Here is a 20,172-nt window from a genome sequence, read left to right as displayed (position 1 = left end):
TTCAGCCCCCACACTGACATGGCAAAACAAAGTTTCTTGAGGGCGAACACTTCCACAAGAAACATCTGTTTAAACGGGTAAGAAACATCCATTTGGTTTTAGTATTGGTTCAAGTTGTGAGCCCAAGACGTGTCTCGTGAAGCCTCCTCCTCAGCTCACCACCAACCGGCTAGAGCTACCCTAGTCCCGCGTTGCAACTGGGCACGTGTTTATCTTCTCCGGCCTGTTTCCACTTCTCTCCTCCCAAGAACGAAGCTTCCACGGCATCTGTGATCACTTCCCACTGTCTTGGACCCAGCTTGAGTCAAGATTATCTTCTTTTTCTGACTTGCAGTGATAAAGACATTAGGCTCACCAGAATGTTCTGGCTGTACCCATGGAACAGTGCAAGCTGGAGCAAGAACAAGCCCAGGGAGGAAGGGGGTGAGGGAGTGGTAATAGATCCCCGAAATGGGTGTTTCTTGCTGGGTGGCTTTGTAAGAGTGTTTCAGTTGTTTCCAAGAGCAGGTGTGTGTGTGTGTGTGTGTGTTTGCGTACGCGTGAGCTCACGTGCATGCACCTACATGAGTACATGCACATGTGCGTGTGGTTTTCTGTGTGGGTGAGAGTGGGGACTTGGCGGAGAGGGGGCAGATGCTTAAGTTGCTTAGTCATCATGTCTTGGCTAGGGACACCTGGCCAGAGCTTGCAAAGCTTCTCAGGAATCAGCCCCAGCCAAAGTGCTGGGAGTAGCCAGCTTCTCAAGCAGCTTACAATAAGGGCTTTGACAAGACCAGCAACTGGGAACAAGGCTGATGGCAGCCCGGCAACAACACAGTTTACTGCACCAGCTCCACAGCGGCTGGTCTGTCTTTGGAAGGGAGTCTGAACATGGTGTTCAGTGCAAAAGCATTTCTTAACTCATGGGCTCAATTCTATCTTCGCAGAAAATACGTGTTGAGCTAGGGATGCTGGGAGAAAGCCAGAGAGCTTCCAGAGATTTGGGGATTCATAGTAACAGTCTCCTGGTTGTTATAAATATCTGTAGAGCTCAACAGGTTGCAAAGCACTTTCACGCTCAACATCACCTTTGATTTCCACAACTCACTGAGGTTGGTGAGGATGCATATCCCTACTTTACAGCTGGACAAACTGAGGCTCAGAGCACTACATAACCTGCTCAAGGTTCCACTGGGAGGAAACATGCTACAACTGGAACCCAAGTGTCCTAATCTACCATGTGGGTGACTGGGCCTCAGGCCTCTTTTCTACCTCCTGGAACACTTAGCTCCCCGTGGGCCAGCTTAGTGGCTTCTTAGATGCTTCAGGTATGAAACCTAAATGCTGCAAGTGCTCAATCAGAAGGTGATAAGGGCTGCCGACAAATCACCAGGGGCTCTCGTTAACAATGACCTGTGATTGGGTGGGTCTCAAGGTGGGCCCTGAGCGCCTGCGTTTCTAACAGACTCCCAGATGATACAGATGTTGCTGGGCCACCGAGCCCACCTGGAGTAGCAAGGGGTATTGGGGATATTGCTGAATGTTGGTTACCTGGTTTTAATTGCCTTTTATGGGTCTTAAGTGAACCAACTAATAAAACAAGCTAATTCTAAGCTACATCTGCAGGCTCTCTGAGCTCCCAGAGGTCAGTAGAGGCAGCAATGGACCTGTCGTTTTAAGAGTAGATAGCATTTTTGGAGTGCTTACGAGGTGCCAGGAACCGAGCCAAATGCTTTGCATGGATGATTTGATGATGATGATGATGATGATGATGATGATGATGATATTGAATTGCCACAATCTTACGTAGCCAAGAAAAATGAAGAAAGCAGGGGACCTACGAGGTCAGAAGAAAACACTAAAGAAGATGTCCCCGAGACTCCAATAAGCACCCTGCCAGGGACTCAAGCCAAATCGAGGAACATGATCATGGATTGGCCGTCCCAGCATGGCCCACGAACATGGGGCATTCCCTTTGTTTCGCGAATGGAGAAACGGACTTTCAAGAAGAGGAAAGGGGCTTGCCTTAGGACACATGGGAGTTGGGAGCAAAGTCAGGAAGAGAGGTGTCCTGCATTTCATCCAGTGCAGCAAAACAAGGGAAGAAGTGAGCCAGGACAGTGAGCCAGGGGGACCGCTTGCTAGTTATGGTGTAAAAGAGTAAAAGGTCTGTTCCGGGATAAGAGGGAGATCAAAGAGGGTCTTAACCCTCCTCTGAGCCTTGTTATTATTATTATTTTTTTTATTCCCAAGTTGTGTTTTGGAGGAAAACTTTGGAAGTTCTGAGTGAGATGGCAGTAAACGCACACAGTGTTCCAAGTCTGGTTGACTAAGTGGATGTTGATGAATCACCAGGACCAGATGGCATCTGCCCAGATTTGGGGTAAAATTGTGTAAGAGCTGACCAAAGTGTAGAGCTTGTCGTTCCAAATAGCTATTGTGCCATGAGCCTGGCAGATTGCCAGTAAGTCTCCTCTCCCTGCGAAGCATTTCAAAGGGGACCTAGGGAGCGCCAGGCTGGTAGGATCGCTGAACATGTTATGCAAGTGTAACCTATTGGGAGTAAGGCATCATTTTTCCTTCAATTAAATTAACCACCATTTGTGTAGTGTTTTACAGTTTACAAAGCACTTAGGGTTAATCATGCCTAACTAATTGACTAGAATTATTTGAGAGGATAAATGTGCAATGTGGACAAAGGGAAACCAGCGGATGTAATCTATTTAAATTTTGAAAAGGCCCTTGACAAGGTCCCCTACCAAACACTGTTTAAAAAAGTTAAGTCGCCATGGAATTGTGGAGTAGCGTTTTGAAATGGATAGGGAGGTGGCTTATAGGCAGGAAGGCAAGAGGAGGGATAGGCAGGGACATTTTTGGAGAAGGATGAAAAGTGGTGTGTCCCAAGGACCGATGCTGGAGCCAGTTAATATTTTGGCGAATCATCTGGGCAGCCTTTAGATGACTGAAAGCTGTTCTGGGTGGCAAAATGCAAAGCAGATTTCAGTCTTTTTACAATTGTCTAGATGAGCAGAGAAAGAAGAGATCAGAGTAGAGTTATTCAGAGAGGCCTCTGAAATCTCACTACCTGGCTCTGAATCCTGACTCTGCCCTTAGTGACCACGCAACCTTAAGGAAATTACTCTACCTCTTCCATCATCAGTTTTCTCATCCGTAAAGTGGGAAAAATAACCACTCGTCGTTCATAGTGGAAACAATACAAGACAATGCGGGCAAAGTTCCGGCGCAGCGCTTGGAGCCTGGTTAATGTCCAGAGAACATTGGCTTCAATTATTTTTACTTATTATAAGATGCCAGCCTCTGAGTGATCATGTTATGCCCTAGGAATGGAACTTGGGAGCCACTGCAGACTACTTCTTGAAAGCAATGGCAGAGTTTGTTTCAGCAATTCAGAGAGGATGGGGGATGCGTGTGGACTGAGATGGTTGTGAAAGATTTCATTCCAGGAAACCAACAATTATGGAGCACCTAGTATGTGCTAGGTACCAGGCTAGATGCTTTACAAACTTTCCCTCTTGATGTAATCCTCCAATAGTCCTATGAAGTTAGGGTATTGATCCCCATTTGACGGACGAGGGAGTGAAGACTTAGGAGGAAGGGAGCCAGAATGCAAATACACGTTTGCTCTACTCCCAAAGCTAGTTTTTTGTCACTGTATCCTACTTAAAATGCAAATTTTAAATTTTAATTCTAGTATAGTTAACATACAGTGGAGGGATGGGTGTAATTTAAGAAGGGACAAAAGAGGGGTATCTATACAGAAATAAATGCGGGCAATGGTGTGAAGACAGAAACAAGAGCAGTATGTTTATGCTTCCTTCCGAAGTTACCCCATTATTGGTGTTCACTACAGTCCCAAGCTTGCGTTGCTTTTTATAACTGAGAAGAACCAAGGAATGTCCAACGGGAAACAGAGCCACCTGATTTGGTCAGTTCGTTTTAGACAATAAAAAACAAAAACAGGAAGTTACCCTTTTCATCTACCCAGGTCCAGGGATGGGGGAAAAAAAAATGGCTACCTGAAAACTTTGTGTTTTCTAGAGTGTAGTATTTTCTTGCAGAGCTGATGGCACCGTAAGGTGTGGGGACTTTCGGAAAGTTAGAGAGAGCAGAGGCAACTGGAGTTGAATCTGCGAGCATGGCTATTTTGGCTCGGATGCTGGCCGGCTTGCCCACGCACCTGTAAGGAAGCGGAGCTGGTTCCTCACTTTCATCGCGCCATCCCCTGAGCCCCCGATGCACTCGTCTTCATCGTCGCCACAGTCGCCACTTTCAAGCCCTTCCTCGTCAAGGTTTTTATCCAGAACTCTACCTTTGGGCACAGACATGGTTCTCAGGAGCTGAAAGAAATGACCAGAAATGTAGCAGCAATTTAGATTTCTCAGGGAGGTCTAAAACAGTGTCTTGCGAACAGGAGGCATTAAAAAATGTCGAATGAGTTACACAGAAGCTTTTAAAAAGCCATTTTCAAATGTAGGTAAGGTAAACTGCTTATATTCTTTTTCTTTTTTGAGATTTATGTATTTATTTGAGAGGGAAAGAGAGAGAGCAAGAGCACGGGGGAGGGGCAGAGGGAGACGGAGAGGGAGAAAGAGTCCCAAGCAGACTCTGTGCTGAGCCTGGAGCCCGAGGTGGGCCTCGATCCCATGACCCTGAGATCACCACGACCTGAGCTGAAACCAACCAACTGAGCCTACCAGGCGTCCCAACTGCTTATATTCTTTGGAGTTTTATACTTCTGGAATGTTCCATAGCATTTGATATGATTCTCTACTCCTCCATGCTACTTCCACCGCCCAGTAGCCAGTGTATACTGCATCAGACCTTCCATACCATGGTATTTAAGTCCCCGAAAGCCTCCATGGTAGGAGACCTCACTGATGAGAAACTTAAGATGTGACAGACTAAGCATATTTATAGGCTGAGAGGACACCAAGATCAGGAAAGATCCCTATGGAAGCCTCCTACAATGATATTTCCATTAAATTCAAACAACAAATGCTTCACACCAGATGAAGAGCCTAGCAATGGCATTTTACACACATTTTAAATACATACTTACAATTAACTGCCAATGTGCCATGCCTTGATCACTAGAAAAACTAAAAATCTCTCCCTCCTTCACAATTTCCATAAGGTGGTTTGAAATTCACATTGCTTTGTTGTAGATAATATGCCTACTAAGAGGCATGTCTGTTTTGCTCTTCAGTGTCTGGCTTTTCAGTTATGTGGTCAACGCCTTTTTTTTTTTTTTTTAAAGATTTTATTTATTTATTTGACAGAGAGAGACAGCGAGAGAGGGAACACGACCAGGGGGAGCTGGAGAGGGAGAAGCAGGCTTCCTGCTAAAGCAGGGAGTCCAATGTGGGGCTCGATCCCAGGACCCTGAGATCATGACCTGAGCTGAACGCAGATGCTTAACGACTGAGCCACCCAGGTGCCCGAACACCCAACTCCCCCAAATCTCTCCACTGACCCAGGAGCCCATCTCACAGCATGAATGGTCTCTGAGAGCAGTTCTTAGACCCCATGTACTTTTCCTTGCCATCTCTCACCACGGCTGTATTCCAGTGTCCTCTATTCCTGCCCCACCACCCATTTGCAGCCCTAAAAGTTGGACCCACCTCGTACTTCTAAATAATGGCCAACAAAAGATGCTGGATCTACCAAAAACGAGATTTTTGTGATTGCACAAGAGGTTTCCAGGAAAAAAAAAATGCATATATGGACACATCTTGGTTTTGTGGTTTCTATTATCCGTGTTCATTGTCACTGCAAAGTGTACTTTCATGTTCTCCACTTGTGATTTAGCTCCTATCCCAAGATCTACACGGAACAGGCTATATACCATAGAGAAATGTGACTGTGGGTTTGTTTCTTTTTTCAAGCAAAGAAAGAAAAGTCTAGCAACCTCAAATGGTGTTGGAGAAGCCAAGCTACCTACCATCTCCCACTCTAGCACCATCTCCACCCTGCTGCCTCTAACGCATCCCCTCTCTGACCCTCCCCACCCCAACTCATCCTACACATCTAAATGTATAATATAGGGGCGCCTGGGTGGCTCAGTCGGTGAAGCATCTGCCTTCAGCTCAGGTCATGATCTCAGGGTCCCAGGATCGAGCCCCGTGTTGGGCTCCCTGCTCATCAGGGAGCCTGCTTCTCCCTCTCCCTCTCCCCCCCCCACCACATGCCTGTGGTTTCTCTCTCTCTCTCTGTCTCAAATAAATAAATAATATCTTTACAAAAATAAATGTATTGGGACGCCTGGGTGTCTCAGTTGGTGAAGAGTCTGCCTTCGGCTCAGGTCATGATCCCAGGGCCCTGAGATCGAATCCTGCATTGGGCTCCTTGCTCAGCGGGCAGCCTGCTTTTCCCTCTGCTTGCCACTCCCCCTGCTTGTACTCTCTTTCTCTCTGACAAATAAATAAATACAATTTTTAAAAAAAATAAATGTATACTATAGATGCATAGGCTAGGATAAGCTAACCTAGTGATTCTCAACCTTTTTGGTCTCAGGACCAAAATTTGTATTCTTGTTCAGAATCCCAGAGAGCTTCTGTTTATACAAGTTGTATCTATTGACATTTACCATCTTAGAAATGATAACTGAGAAATGTAAAAAAGATTTAATAACTAGTTTAAACTTAACAGCAATAAACCCATGATGTGTTAACATAAATAACATTTTCTAATGAAAAAGAAATATATTTTTCCCTGACATAAAATAGTTAGAAGGAAGGGTGGCATTGTTTTACATTTTTGCAAATCTCTTTAAAGTCCAGCTTAATATGGTAGCTGGATTATTTTATCTGCTTCTCCATCCAATCTGTTGTTACATGTTGTTTTGATTGAAATATTTGTACAAATTCCAGTGTCTCACAGATATGTAGTGGGAAAAGAGGAAAGTATTTTAGTAGCCTTTCCAGATAACTGTGGATATTTTTCAGTGATACTTCATAAAAACCACAAGGGGGAAAAGTTAGTTGCAATGTGGAATATGAAACCACATGAATCAACTTTTCATGTTCTGTTACATTAAAATCCATTGGTGTGTTCTGAACTCTGAATGGACCTTTTACCCATTTTGTGTCATCATACTTGGGTCATCCAAAAATACTGTTTCACCGAGCTATGCGGGTCTTCCGAATGTTAATACCTTTCATTATATGATACATAAAAAAAAAAATCACATTCATTAATTACATCACCTCCAATCTAACTAGAAAAAGTCTAAGTGTTGGGAAGCTCTCAAGGTCATGGTGGCAGATACATGTTTTCCGAAATTTTGCTTTTCTCTTGAAAGTTTAAATTTTATCATTGGTAACAAATACTATCAGCTTTTCCTTTAACTGATGGGCTCTCTTTGTTCCTTTCAGAGAAAATGTCTTGCAAATACTCAAGTCTGGATAACCATAGTTTGTCAGTCATTATTTCAAATAAAAATAGCATTGCATGAAAATGAGGCCAGTTTAGCTCATAGCTTAAATAATCTTACAAGTGCTTTTCCTTGAGACACACAGCTATACGGTTTGCAGCAGAAATACCTTAAGTGTACACAGAATATTGTTTTTAAGATTTCTTTCTTTCTTTCTTTTAGAGAGAGAGGAGAGAGCCCGAGTGGGAGGGGCAGAGGGAGAGGGAGAGAGAATCTCAAGAAGACTCCCCACCCAGCATGGAGCCCGATGCGGGGCTCGATCCCAGGACCCTGAGATCACGACCTGAGCCGACACCAAGAATCAGACACTGACCTGACTGCACCACCCAGGCGCCCCATATACACAGAATATTTTTTTAAAGGATGCTCAGGAGTTATAGTTTAATAAACTAATCATTTTTACTGCTTCGGCCATAACTCTTTTTTTTTTTTTTTAAGTAATCTCTATGCCCAACGTGGGGCTCAAACTCATGACCTCAAGATCAAGAGTTGCATGCTCCACTGCCTAAGCCAGCCCGGTGCCCAGCCATGATAATGTTTTTTTTTTTAATGGCCAGCCATGATATTCTTAAGTGAAACTGCCTTTTATTTTCTGGCAACCGGGTGCTGGTGACGAATACGGTGACTACCGGCACAGTTTGGCATCACTGCTTTGACTGTCAGCAGCACAGCGTAAATCATTGGTGCAAACATCAACTCAGTGAAAAAGGCAAAATAACACCTCGGTACTGTTGTGCAAGTAACTCTGACCTTGTGGCTCCCTAGGCTTCATGGATTACCCGGGTCCACAAACCATTGTTTGAACACCGCTCATCTAGACTATAATACCACTTTAGTTTGACCAACTGCCATTTACCATTATTTTATGTGAGAAAAATTGCTTTTGACATAAGCATTTCTAGGTTAATTTTCAAAAATACATCCTTCATGTATGTTGTGAGATTACCTGAGTAAGAACTGTTCACTTAAGGGGAACTGGTGGCTAGATGTAGAGAACTTGCTATTTCTCAAGCACATCTCGTAACTGCGCCTGTCACTAGTCCCGTCGGCAAACATCAACTGAGCACCTAATATGGGCTGTTCTCATTGCTCTGTGTTGAAAGCACTCCATCCTTTCAAGCCAAGTTCAAATGCCACTTCCTTAATAAAGCCTTCCCGGCTACCACAGATGGTCGTTACGGTCCTCCCTTTCTTTCTTCCACCACTGCTTCCTTTGTCTGTACCTCCTAAGGAACATTTCATGTACGCAAACCGGCATTATTTAGTATACACATGACTTCGCTCTACCACTAGCCTGTGAGCTGCCCAGGGGCCGAGTCTTCTTCATCTTTGAACCTCAGTGCATTTAAGGTAGTGCCTGGCACACAGTAGCAAAATAAAGGGGCGTGGTATCTTTAGTTCTTTCAAAGCTACTGCCACGTCATGAAAATGAGAAAGCCAAAGCACAGATTAATGATAGAAGAACTTGTGAATGAATAGCTAAATGCTTTTGGACCACCCTGCCTAAGATCGATAGCGAATCTTTGAGAGGCCATTTTCCAGCCTCGTGTACGATGCCCCCAGTATTCTCTCATAGTTCAATTTTTTTAAGTACAATTAATAAAAAAAAAAAAACAACCTTTAAAACGTTGTCAGCGAGATTACTACTTTAGTCTTAAATGGCCCCCATTTTGGAGACGACCTCAACACTGAAGGATTATAGTTTATGTTGAAACCATTATACACAGCCATCTGCTGAGGAGCCTAACCCGCACACACTGACAATACAAATCCAAACCTAGAAAACTATTGTTAAGGCAAAAGTCCTAAAGAAGAGTCTGAAGCTCCAGAGTGTTGAAAGAAGGGTAATGTGTCAGGGATGAGGAATTGCCAGCGAGAACCGTGGATTTAGTACAGCCTAGAATGTGGCATAGAAATCAAATCAGCTAATTACAGTTCACAATATTGACCTTTTTGTTCCCTCTCTCACTCTTTACAATGTCTTCTAGATTGCACGCTCACTTTATAAAAAAGAAAGTTATGAGGGCCTTGCACACAAATCAGCTAACTTTCGGTGCCTAATGCTTTTGATTAACTGTTTACCATTTTCAAAGGACACTATTCTGTGAGTTTTTTAAAAGCCGAGGCTCAGAATAATTAAAACACAGGTCTGATTATCTCACTCCACTTCCCCCATCATCATTCCATAAGCCTGACATTTCTGCCACGCATTGCCTGGCAGACCTTAGCGGGAAGCGTACAAGCTTTTTTCACAGCCAGCTTTTTTGACAGCTCCTAGCCTCCCTGCAACTCTGGTTGAGCCGCATAAGACTATCACAGTTGCTTAAATATACAATCGATTTTTATTTTATAATCTAATACTTTAATCATGTAAGTATCAGTATAATAGAGAAAGGCGACAGGAAAGAGAAATTAAAAAAAAAAATCCCCAATTCCCAAACTCTAATAAACAACATTTGTGTTTTTAAAGGTAAACTTCTTTGTAATGCCTATATTTTTACATTGGTGAATTTGGATTTGAGAATCAGACTGACTTGGGGTTAGAATCCTGATTTCCCCCTTATTAGCGTTTCCCCCACTTATTAACTTTGTTGCTTATTCTCTCTTAAACCTCAGTGTCCTCATCTGTGAAATGAGGAAAATAATGCCTGCCTCAGAGAATCGTTGTTATTCTTTAAATATGATAAAACACCTACATGGTGCCTTTAAGGAAACTACTGAAATTCACTTAACCATGCTCTAACACTGAATATTGACATCACTTCTAGTTCTTTTGTTCTTATAAATAAAGATGAAGCATCAGGAGCATTCACCTAACTCTTTCCATATTTTGGATTATTTCCTTAGTTTCCCATTAGTAGGATTCTTGGGCCAAAGGGTATATACATTTTTTAGGGGCACCTGGCTGGCTCAGTCAGTAAAGTGTGCTACTCTTGCTCTCGGGGTCATGAGTTTATGACCCAAGTTGGGAGTAGAGATTACTTAAAAAAAACATAAGGGAAAGGATATGTACATTTTTATATACCATGGGAACGAGTCTTCAATGTCCATAAGAATTACCTAGGATGCTTGTTAAAAACTCAGGCTCCCAGGCCACATCTACAGAGCTGCTGATTTAGCAGGGCCTGAGGTAGAGCACAGATCTGCATTTTTTAAAAATTTTATTGTATTATGTTATGTTAGTCACCATACATTACATCATTAGTTTTTGATGTAGTGTTCCCTGATTCATTGTTTGTGTATAACACCCAGTGCTCCATGCAGAGCGTGCCCTCTTTAATACCCATCACCGGGCTAACCCATCCCCCTACCCCCCCTACCCCCTACAGATCTGCATTTTTAACTAGATCCGTCTCCCGCCATCTTGCCAAGAGTGAAGCACAGTTCCGCCTTTAAGAAAGGCTGCTCCGGTGTCACTCCACTTCCCAGAAACCCTCTGAAATCATGTTTGTAAAGAGTCACCTCAGCCTCATGTGTGTTTGAATTCCTTAACACGTGCTCTTCAAACCATTTTTTTTTAAAAAAGTATATTCAGTCTGATGATTTCCTTTTCACTTAAGTATGGACATCATGACCTTTTTGTCTTTGTAGTTAATGAAAATACCCTTGTGTAAAGGTGAGTGACTTTGTTTGATTAGAAAGTGAAATATTTATAGTTAGCTTTGGAACAGGTACCCAGGGCTGTGTGATAAAAGGAACCAAGAAGCCTGGAATAATTACTTAAGAAAATTAGAACCACAGTGTAAGAGAAAAAAAAAAATAGCTAGAATACAGCAATTTCATGTTCTTAAAACCATAACCAGGATAACAAAAGAAAACCGTGGCACGGGACGATATGATTTGGCCAAAGCTCTTTTTGTGCCTGGTTGGCAGGAGAACTAAGATCAAAGAACATACTTGTTGTTCTTAGGGGGGATCAAATATGCTGAAATTAGACCAGCAAGAGCAGCATCTCTTGATCTGTCTGTATGGTATAAATAACATGCCTCTTGAAATTATCTTGATTGCAAAGATATGAACCTTATCAGCCACACACTGTGTTAGGGCTTAACATATGTTCTCTCACAGAATCCTCAACTCCTCACCACCAATTTGTGTAATGAGGAAGACTGCAATCCCTCTCTACCCACCCCCCCCCCCACCCCCCGGCAAGGGAGGACTCTGAGACTCCGAGAGGCGACATGACTTGACCAAGTCCCTGAGTAAGTGATGGAGGCCTCATTAAAAATAAGGGCTTCTGCTTCCAAGCCCAGAGCTCTTCAAAAAAAACAAACAAACAAACAAAAAAAAACCATGCTGTGTTAAGTAAAGACATCAACTAATGGGGCTTTGATTGCACATTTTTGCCATCCGAACTGCTTTTACCTGAGATGATTTCCCATTCAATCCCACCTTCTTGGATGCTGGCCGTGAACTACAGCTTGATGGGTGAGCCTTTTGTTATTGGGTGGGAGACCCAGGGAGGGAGAGATAATAGCACTGGATACCTCTCACTTGTTTTTCCCAGCCTTGCCATCCACTGTGCCTTAAATAACCAAACCATCTCATCACAAACAGGTTTGTTTTGAAAAGCTTCAGACAGCTGGTTAGAATAGAATGAAAAATTCCATTACTGCTGTTACATGGCTACGCGTTTTCTTGACTTTAAGCTCTTTAGCTTTTTAAAAATAAAGGATCAGAAACAAAATAGAGATCTACAAATATGAGGTTTGGTACATAGTTGGAGGCTTTAGCTGGTCTTGTCTCCTTGGGCCACTCACATACCTATCTCTGGGCAGTTTTTCAGTATCTGGAATCCAGGTTACATTTTAAAGCGATTAAGCTGGGCTTACAAAACTGATTTTGAACTGTTCGGATGCTTGGCTTTATACAACCTGCAAGGAATGCTTTGGGGGGCCCAGATTTCCATGTCCCCAGCAATGTAAACACATGCTTTACTGTTTGCATTTGAGTAGCATAAGCTAATGGGAAACAAAAGCTTTTCTGGAATGCCTTATTATTTATACGTCATGCACATCCACAAGACTTAGGGCACGTGACCTCTGTTTTGCGTGCATGCTTTCTTTGAACAAATGCACCAAACCACAGCCACAACTAATTGGAAACAATTGCAAGTCCACACATTTGAGATGAAGCCAGAACCCCAATGCGTAGGGCTAGAATTAATGGCTATATGTGCACTTCACACATTGGAGAGGCAATAAAGCCTCGCAGTTAAGAGTGTGAGCTTTGGAATCTGACCAGCATGGATTTGAATCTCCACTTGGCCTACTTACGAGCTGTGTTACTTTGGGCAAGTTATTTAATCTCTCTGAGCTTCAGTTTCTTTACCTGTAGAATGGAGAATAATGCTATTCACTCACCTTTCAGAGTCCCGTGTGGCCTTCTGTCACAGAACTTTCCACGGTTTGTAATGATAAATTCCCCCGTTGCACCTCCACTAGACTAACAGAAGGGATAATGGTCTGTTTTGATTACCAGTGTGTATATAGCACAGTGTTTGGTGCAAAGTAAAAGCTTGATAAACATTCATTAAATGGGGGCGCCTGGGTGGCTCAGTTGGTTGGGCGACTGCCTTCGGCTCAGGTCATGGTCCTGGAGTCCCGGGATCGAGTCCGGCATCAGGCTCCCTGCTCTGCGGGGAGTCTGCTTCTCCCTCTGACCCTCCCCCCTCTCATGTGCTCTCTCTCTCATTCTCTCTGTCTTAAATAAATGAATAAAATCTTTAAAAAAAAAAAATTCATTAAATGGATGAGTGAACAAAGAAAGAGATGACGGTGTGGAAGGTGTTTCGCACGTTGCTTGGCAAGATAGTAAGTTCTCGAACATGTTAACTCTGCTGCTGAGGATAACGATGATCTTGAAGAGGAAGGAGAGGAGAAGCAATGGTAGCAGCCCCAGAAGCAGACACGAAAAGCTTATTACAGATGCCCTGTAAGGCAAAACAAGTTAACACTCCGTGGGCAGACTCAGAGGTACCAGAAAGAAGGCTGGGTGGAAGCTTTTTTAAGAGTCTGCGGAAACTTCTATATGAGCACCGCATGCTAACCGATTGTGCCACCAAGAGCTCCCTGAGGAATCCATCTGGATGCTCCCAGTAAGATAAAGGTCTGTGCACTAAGGGTGCACGCAGAGACGTTAGCGATGGAGAGCAAACGGACCCGCTAGAGGCTGCGCTTCCATATGGAATCAGTAAGAAGGCCACCCACACCCAGAGGCGCTCTTGTCTGGGCTTTGCTTCCATGTCTGCCTCTTATTCATAGCACACACTTTCTCTACCACTTCCAGCTCCCCCGATTTTTACTTTGTGTTTGTTAACGGAGCACTGAAACTTGTGCAAATAAGTCCTCCCAATGAAATAAATGTCTAGCTGGTAAAACAAACCAGGAGGTGAAAGCAGCAAACTGGAGCTACAACGAAAACTATTTCGGTGGGGGGGCGCCTGGGTGGCTCAGTCAGTGAAGTGTCTGCCTTCTGCTCAGGTCATGATCTCAGGGTCCTGGGATCGAGCCCCACATGGGGCTTCCTGCTCAGCAGGGAGTCTGCTTCTCCCTCTCCCTCTGCCCCTCCCCCCGCCCATGCACTTGCTCTCTCTCTCTCTCATATAAATAAATAAAATCCTTAAAAAAAAAAAAGACACCAAAAAACAAAATTATTTCGGTGGGGCTCCCTCTCCGTGGTAGAAATGGTTCTCTGCAGTCTTAGGAAGCTGTCCACTGCTTGAAAATACAAAATTTATAAGAATATTACCAATAGCTTAGACCTGTACAGAGTTTTATTTTTTTCCAAAAGGAAGTATAGCACGGTGGTTAAAAGCTCAGACTTGAGAGTCAGAAAACTTGCATTCAAATCCAGACTCTATCATTTACTGCTTTGTTGCTCTAAACAAGTTGTTCTTTAACTCCTCAGAGCCTTAAGTTTCTCATCTATAAAGTGGGTATAATGATACCTGTACCCACCTCCCATAGTGCATTGCTGTGGGGATTAAATGAGGTCATCCCTGTAAAGCACTGAGCTTAGTGTCTGTCACACAGTAAGTGTTCACACAATGGTATATATTAAAACCTGTATATTTCTAAAATCTGAATCTCTGCAGGGGACAAATTCTGAATTGTCGGTGTTAGCTGACATTCAGTTACAGCCTGGGTAGGGCTCGTTCTGTGGAACACTGTAGGCCCTCAAAAAAATCTTAATGTGTCATTACGATCAGCATTGGATTATTTTTATAATTAAAAGTACTTCCATATCTGTTTTTTCAGTTGATCCATCCGGGACCTCCAGGAGACAGCAGGGCAAGTATTACTAGCTTCATTTTACGAATCAGGGAATTGTTACGGAGAGAGAGATGTGAGACAATGTACCCATTTTTAGCATGACAACTGTTTAAGGGTAGCTACTGTAAGGTTGGTAGGATTTGGAGTGGGGTCGGCAATGAGAGCTTCTGTACTCCATCATTAACTGGGAAGGGCCACCGTCCTGGGACCCAAACAGTGCCTGAGGCATGGAAGGTACTCAGGAAATGCTTGCTAACTGAAAGAATGAATGAACCAATGGGTTAGCAAAAATAAATAAGCAATTGATTCCCCCACTTACGATTTCTCCCAATCTCCATCTCTGCAACCCTGATCTGATCTGCCATTGCTATTGCTCAGGTCTGGAAATAGCTGATTCCTGCCAGGGAGCCCTTGGAGACACTGAGGCTAGACAGATGTACAGAGAGACTAAGTGACTGACTACCAGCCTTCACTTTATTAGGGCAACCCTGAGAGGCAGGTCCCACATTCTGCCCCAGTTGAGGGAGCCTCCTCCTCTGATAAAGTGAGGTGAAGTTGGGGGCATCTGGTTGGCTCAGGCGTGGAGCAGATGACTCTTGACCTCAGGATCATGAGTTTGAGCCCCACGTTGGGCGTGGAGTGTACTTAAAAAGAAATGGGGTGAAGTCAAAGAGGAAGGCAGAAAATTGATCTTTTAAAGCAAATGAACCAACTAACCCAAAGGGATGTGGCGAACCAAAGCACTAAGTGGCTGGATGGGGTTCCCAAGGCCACCAGCGAGCCTCTTCCAATCCTCAGTGAATCTTCTGTTTGCTAGATTAGTCCGCCTGTGTGTGTTAATTCTGGGCTCTGTAATGCCTTCCTTTAAGGTCTCTGGCCTTAGCAGACTAAATCGCACTTTAAGGGGCCAAAAGTCCCACGAAGTAGGGTGCCAGTGATAAGGCTGGAGTCAAGGTGGGCCTAGACAGGTGTGGTGGCAGCAGTGTCCCTGTAGGCCACCGGGTCCAATTTCTCTCCGAAAACATCTGACTTGGGCTACCACCACTGTTGAAGATTAGTGACTTGTCCCTATGTCAGTTTTAAATCACCGTGAAAAGCCACAAGGACAAAATAGAACTGTTTCTGTAAGGAAAACTTGGAAGACATCTGTGAACCCCTCCCCCCCCCCCAGCCCCACTTGGTTTCCAAAGGAATTGCCACAGCCAGCCAGAGGGCAAGGGTCCCAGGGTGAAGGTGTACTAAGATATTACACGTTTCCTCAGGGAACTGAGGCTACACAGGCATGGTCTGAGCTTTTACTATTGTCCTAGTGTATAAACCTGATTCAGTCCAAATAGACATCTTGTGGTTATACTTTTGGGAAATGAAAATTCTTGCCTCTAAAAATAACCTCTGTGTATGAACCACAGTTAGCCATGTCATCAAGCATGGGGCTTGAAGAATCAACCTCAATGACTGGAGAACGATGGTTCACTATTCTTCTGGAAGGCCTCTGGCCCACCGAGGATCACTGAGATACCTCTAGTTTTCCTGTCAAAGGTTTCTTCCTTTAAAGACTAGGTCAAGATTTGGGTTTAAAAATAGGTTGTCAGTGAAAACAGTTGTCCTACTCTGGTATACTATTTGAAAAATACGAGCTTTGAAATAGGTTACAGATAATTACGGCAAAATTATATTATTCTGAAGTATAATAAATGAATTGGTACATCTGGTATAAAGAAATTAGCTGGGACTTGATGAAAAACTAGATTCTCAGTTTCTAGTTATTATTTGCTTGGAGGTCAGAGAGTTTCAAACCTTTCCTTTTCCAAGTTTTAGGCTACAGAATCTTAAGAGGGAAATGGGCTCCCACAGAAAACATGAATCCATTCCTCAGACAGGCCCCTTGTTTTTCCTAAGAAGCTTACTAGAATTTAACCACAAGGTCTGGAAAGAGCATCATGGAACCAAGTCCAGCTAATTTGTACTCAGTGCTGGGCAGGGCTTGATCCTATGCTATTTTGGCGAGGTATATGTCAGTAAAGATTATGGTGAATTATTTTCACTGTTGGTTCTCTTTGGTGGATGGGGTACATACACTTTGCTTGCTCCTGGAACTGAAGTGCTTGGCTGGCTGTCTTACCTGGACTCCTTCCCTATCCCACAAAGCTATTGGGTGATGAGAGTAGTGATGGAGTTGCAGAAATAGGAGAATATAAGTGTGGGAGAGAAAATGGACAGCTTATAACAGACTGTAGCCAACACATAGTTATGGTCCCACCTTTCTTTGTTTCTCTTCACTCAGCTTAGTAGGTAAGAATGTCTTGACCTGTTCTAACATGGGCTTCTCCACCATCCTCTGGGATTCCTTTTAGTCACAGTTAACATTTTGTTAATTGTTTCTCTCCTCCACAACGTTTAACCTCTTTTGATATACCAGGTAATATGCATACATCCTGAATGTCATGTTGCATCAACATACTTGTGGATACAGCCATGGTAATTTTCATCTTTGAAGAAATCAACCTGTATGCCCTAGCTAGATACAACAGGGAAGGAGATGGTTGGGAAGCAGAGAACTCACCTCCCACAGAATGGTGTCCAGTATGAGAAATGGAGGTATTAGATGTCTTCAGTACCCAGAAGTGCTCAGCATTATATTCAACATGTTACTAAGGGATTTAAGTCATAGGCTTGGAATGGTAAGTGAGTTAGAAAGGGCCTGAGAGATGAAATGCTCCAATGGCCCCATTTTACAAATGAGCATGGCAAGCCCACAAAGGCAATAGTTGGTAGAACTTTTCAACCATATCAGTGCTGCAAGTAACACTAGCTTTCTGCCAGATCCTTGGGGATATCATAGGAGAATCAGTTGAGGGCAGGTAAGATAAGAAAGAGGCAAAGGGACTTGAGAGTTGCAAAAAGCCTTTAGGTCCAGAAGGTGGACAATGAGGTTCTTCTTCCTGGGTCCTTAACCAAACCTGGTCAAATCATAGGCTAGGAAGAGGACATCATGACTCCTGGGAGCATGTGGCATGTGAAAGAACATGGAGCTTGTCCTCAAGAAATATATAGTTCATAATGAGTTCCTCTCTAGAAGGTGTGGGAAAGTAGGGGAATAATACCTTCCAAAGTCCTCATCTCATCCACTCCTTTAATTAATTAATTTTAGAGAGAGCATGTGTGTGCGAGCAGGGGTGTGGGAAGGGGCAGAGGGAGAGAGATTGAGAATCTTAAGCAGGCCCCATGCCCAGCGGGGAACCTGACGTGGAGCTCGATCTCACGACCCTGAGATCATGACCTGAGCCAAAATCAAGAGTCAGATGCTTAACTGACTGAGCCACCCAGGCACCCTAATCTCATCTACTCTTAAGTGGATAAGTCAACCCACCAAAATATAGGTACTTCCTTTTCTCCCATTCATCTCTTCCTGTCTATTCCCAAGTAATTCCAGTTGAAACATCTCAGAGAAACATAGTCATACTGAAATCCTTGCATTTGCATTCAATTAAACATAATTCTGTTTTGTTTCCTACTCTCTTATACACATTTAGACATTTGATCGATTTGGTTAAACTGAGTGGTGGATTCCTAAGTCATGGTGGCTTTCAACTAAATCAAAACTTCAAATATGTTGCTGTCCCAAAGATTAAATTTGGTGGGCTGGTTGTAATTTATACATCTTTAAATAGCAACCATATTTAAGGACTACCCTGACATTTCAGATGGTGGACATCTTGTGTTTTCATGTTTCCAGAAAGAGTCAGGAACATATACAGTGTAACCATTGGTAAAGTTGTATGTAATGATTCTACAAGCTTGAACTAAATTCCAGCATTACCATCTGTGAGTTGACAGTGCAGAGACCTTCTGCTATAAATGCACCACCCACAATACCAGGGACTAAGTGCCCAACAAATTCACACACTTAGGTACTTATGCTTATGCAGATACCTTTATTAATGGAAATCAAATATACGATTATCTGAATAAGTAATATAAAAGCTGGAGGACCACAGGGGTTTGCAGGGGGCTGCTGTTAATGCTAACCAGTTCTTCTTTCCAAAACATGTCCTGCTCTAGCCTACCCCAGCTTGACTTGTTTCTGATTCTAGGTATACCAGCCAGAAATGAGATCTATTTTCCGTCAACATAACTGGGAAAATAGTTCCTTCACTTTTGTCATTAAGACAATATCTCCTTTATACAGGCCAAACCTGTACACTTAGAAACATTACCTTGCTTTTAGAGAAGCATACTCTTTCATTGTATTGCTTCGTGAAATTTCACTTTCTAGCTCTATATTAAATAATTATCCAAGCCTAGCATTTCTCACATCACTGCGTTGAAAGTCAAAGACAATGAGAGAACCATGAAAGCAGTGAGAAATGTAACTCATCATGTACAAGTAATACTCAAGAAGATTAATAGCCAATTTCTCATCAGAAACCAAGAACCTGAGAAGGCAGTGGGATAACACACTCAAAACACTGAAAGAAAAAAAAACCGTCAATGAAGAATTCTATATCTGACAAAAGTGTCCTTCCAAAAATGAAGGAGAAATTAAGACATTCCCAGATAAACAAAAGCTGAGAGAGCTTGTCACTATTACACATGTCCTTCAAGAAATGCTAAAGGGAGCCCTTTAGGCTGAAATGAAATGACACTAGACAATAACCGAAAGGCACAGGAAAAATGGAGAACATCTGTAAAGGTAACTCCACAAGTAATATTATTGTGTTTTTTTCAGCAAATACTTTCTCCTATTGGTTTTAAAGGATAATTGCATAAAGCAATAATTATAAATATGTGTGGATGCACTTATAACATATAAGATGTAAACTGTATGACAATAACAGCACAGAGGGGAGAGAAAACAAAGTTATGTAGTAGTGATGTTTTATATACTAATGAAATTAAATTGGTATCAATCCAAAGTAGATTGCTATAATTTAAGATGTTAATTATAACCCAGAGGGCAACCACTAAGAAAATTACTTTAAAAACATAATAAAATAAATGACAAGGGAATTAGATGATAAGCTAGAAAATACCTATTTAACACAGAAGAAGGTAGTAATGGAGGAATAGAGGGAAAAAAGAGACATAGACGTATAGAAAACAAATAGCAAACTGACAGATGTAAGTCGTATCATATCAGTAATGACATTAAGTGTAAATGGATTAAATTCTCCAGTCTAAGGGCAGAGTTCTAATTATATGCTGCCTATAAGACCTACATTTCACAAAGACAAAAATAGGTTGAAAGCAAAAAGATGGAAAAAATACACCATGCAAACAGTAACTGAAAAAGAGCTAGAGTGGCTATACTAATATCAGACAAAATATAGTTTAAGACAAAATTGTTGCTATAGACAAATAAGGCCATTTTTTCCTAATGCTTAAGGGTCAATATACCAATAATTTACAATTATAAATGTATATGTACCTAACAAAAGAGCTTGAAAAGACATGAAGCAAAATGGA

At 42.6% G+C, this 20,172-nt stretch overlaps 1 protein-coding gene across 3 annotated transcripts in view; it reads right to left on the bottom strand.

Annotated features, from left to right (window-relative positions):
• Positions 1 to 20,172, bottom strand: part of GPC3 (glypican 3) — a 407,184-nt gene that overhangs the window by 44,796 nt on the left and 342,216 nt on the right. For all 3 annotated transcript variants that reach the window (XM_021684303.1, XM_044911673.1, XM_044911674.1), the window contains one exon: positions 4,178 to 4,337. In XM_021684303.1, coding sequence (XP_021539978.1) covers positions 4,178 to 4,337 — 160 coding nt within the window. The remainder of the gene's footprint in view (positions 1 to 4,177; positions 4,338 to 20,172) is intronic.

Source organism: Neomonachus schauinslandi, chromosome X, assembly GCF_002201575.2.
Source record: "Neomonachus schauinslandi chromosome X, ASM220157v2, whole genome shotgun sequence".
Lineage (NCBI taxonomy): Eukaryota > Metazoa > Chordata > Mammalia > Carnivora > Phocidae > Neomonachus > Neomonachus schauinslandi.
Note: the sequence above shows the minus strand (reverse complement) of the source record. Positions and strands in the feature narration are given on the sequence as shown.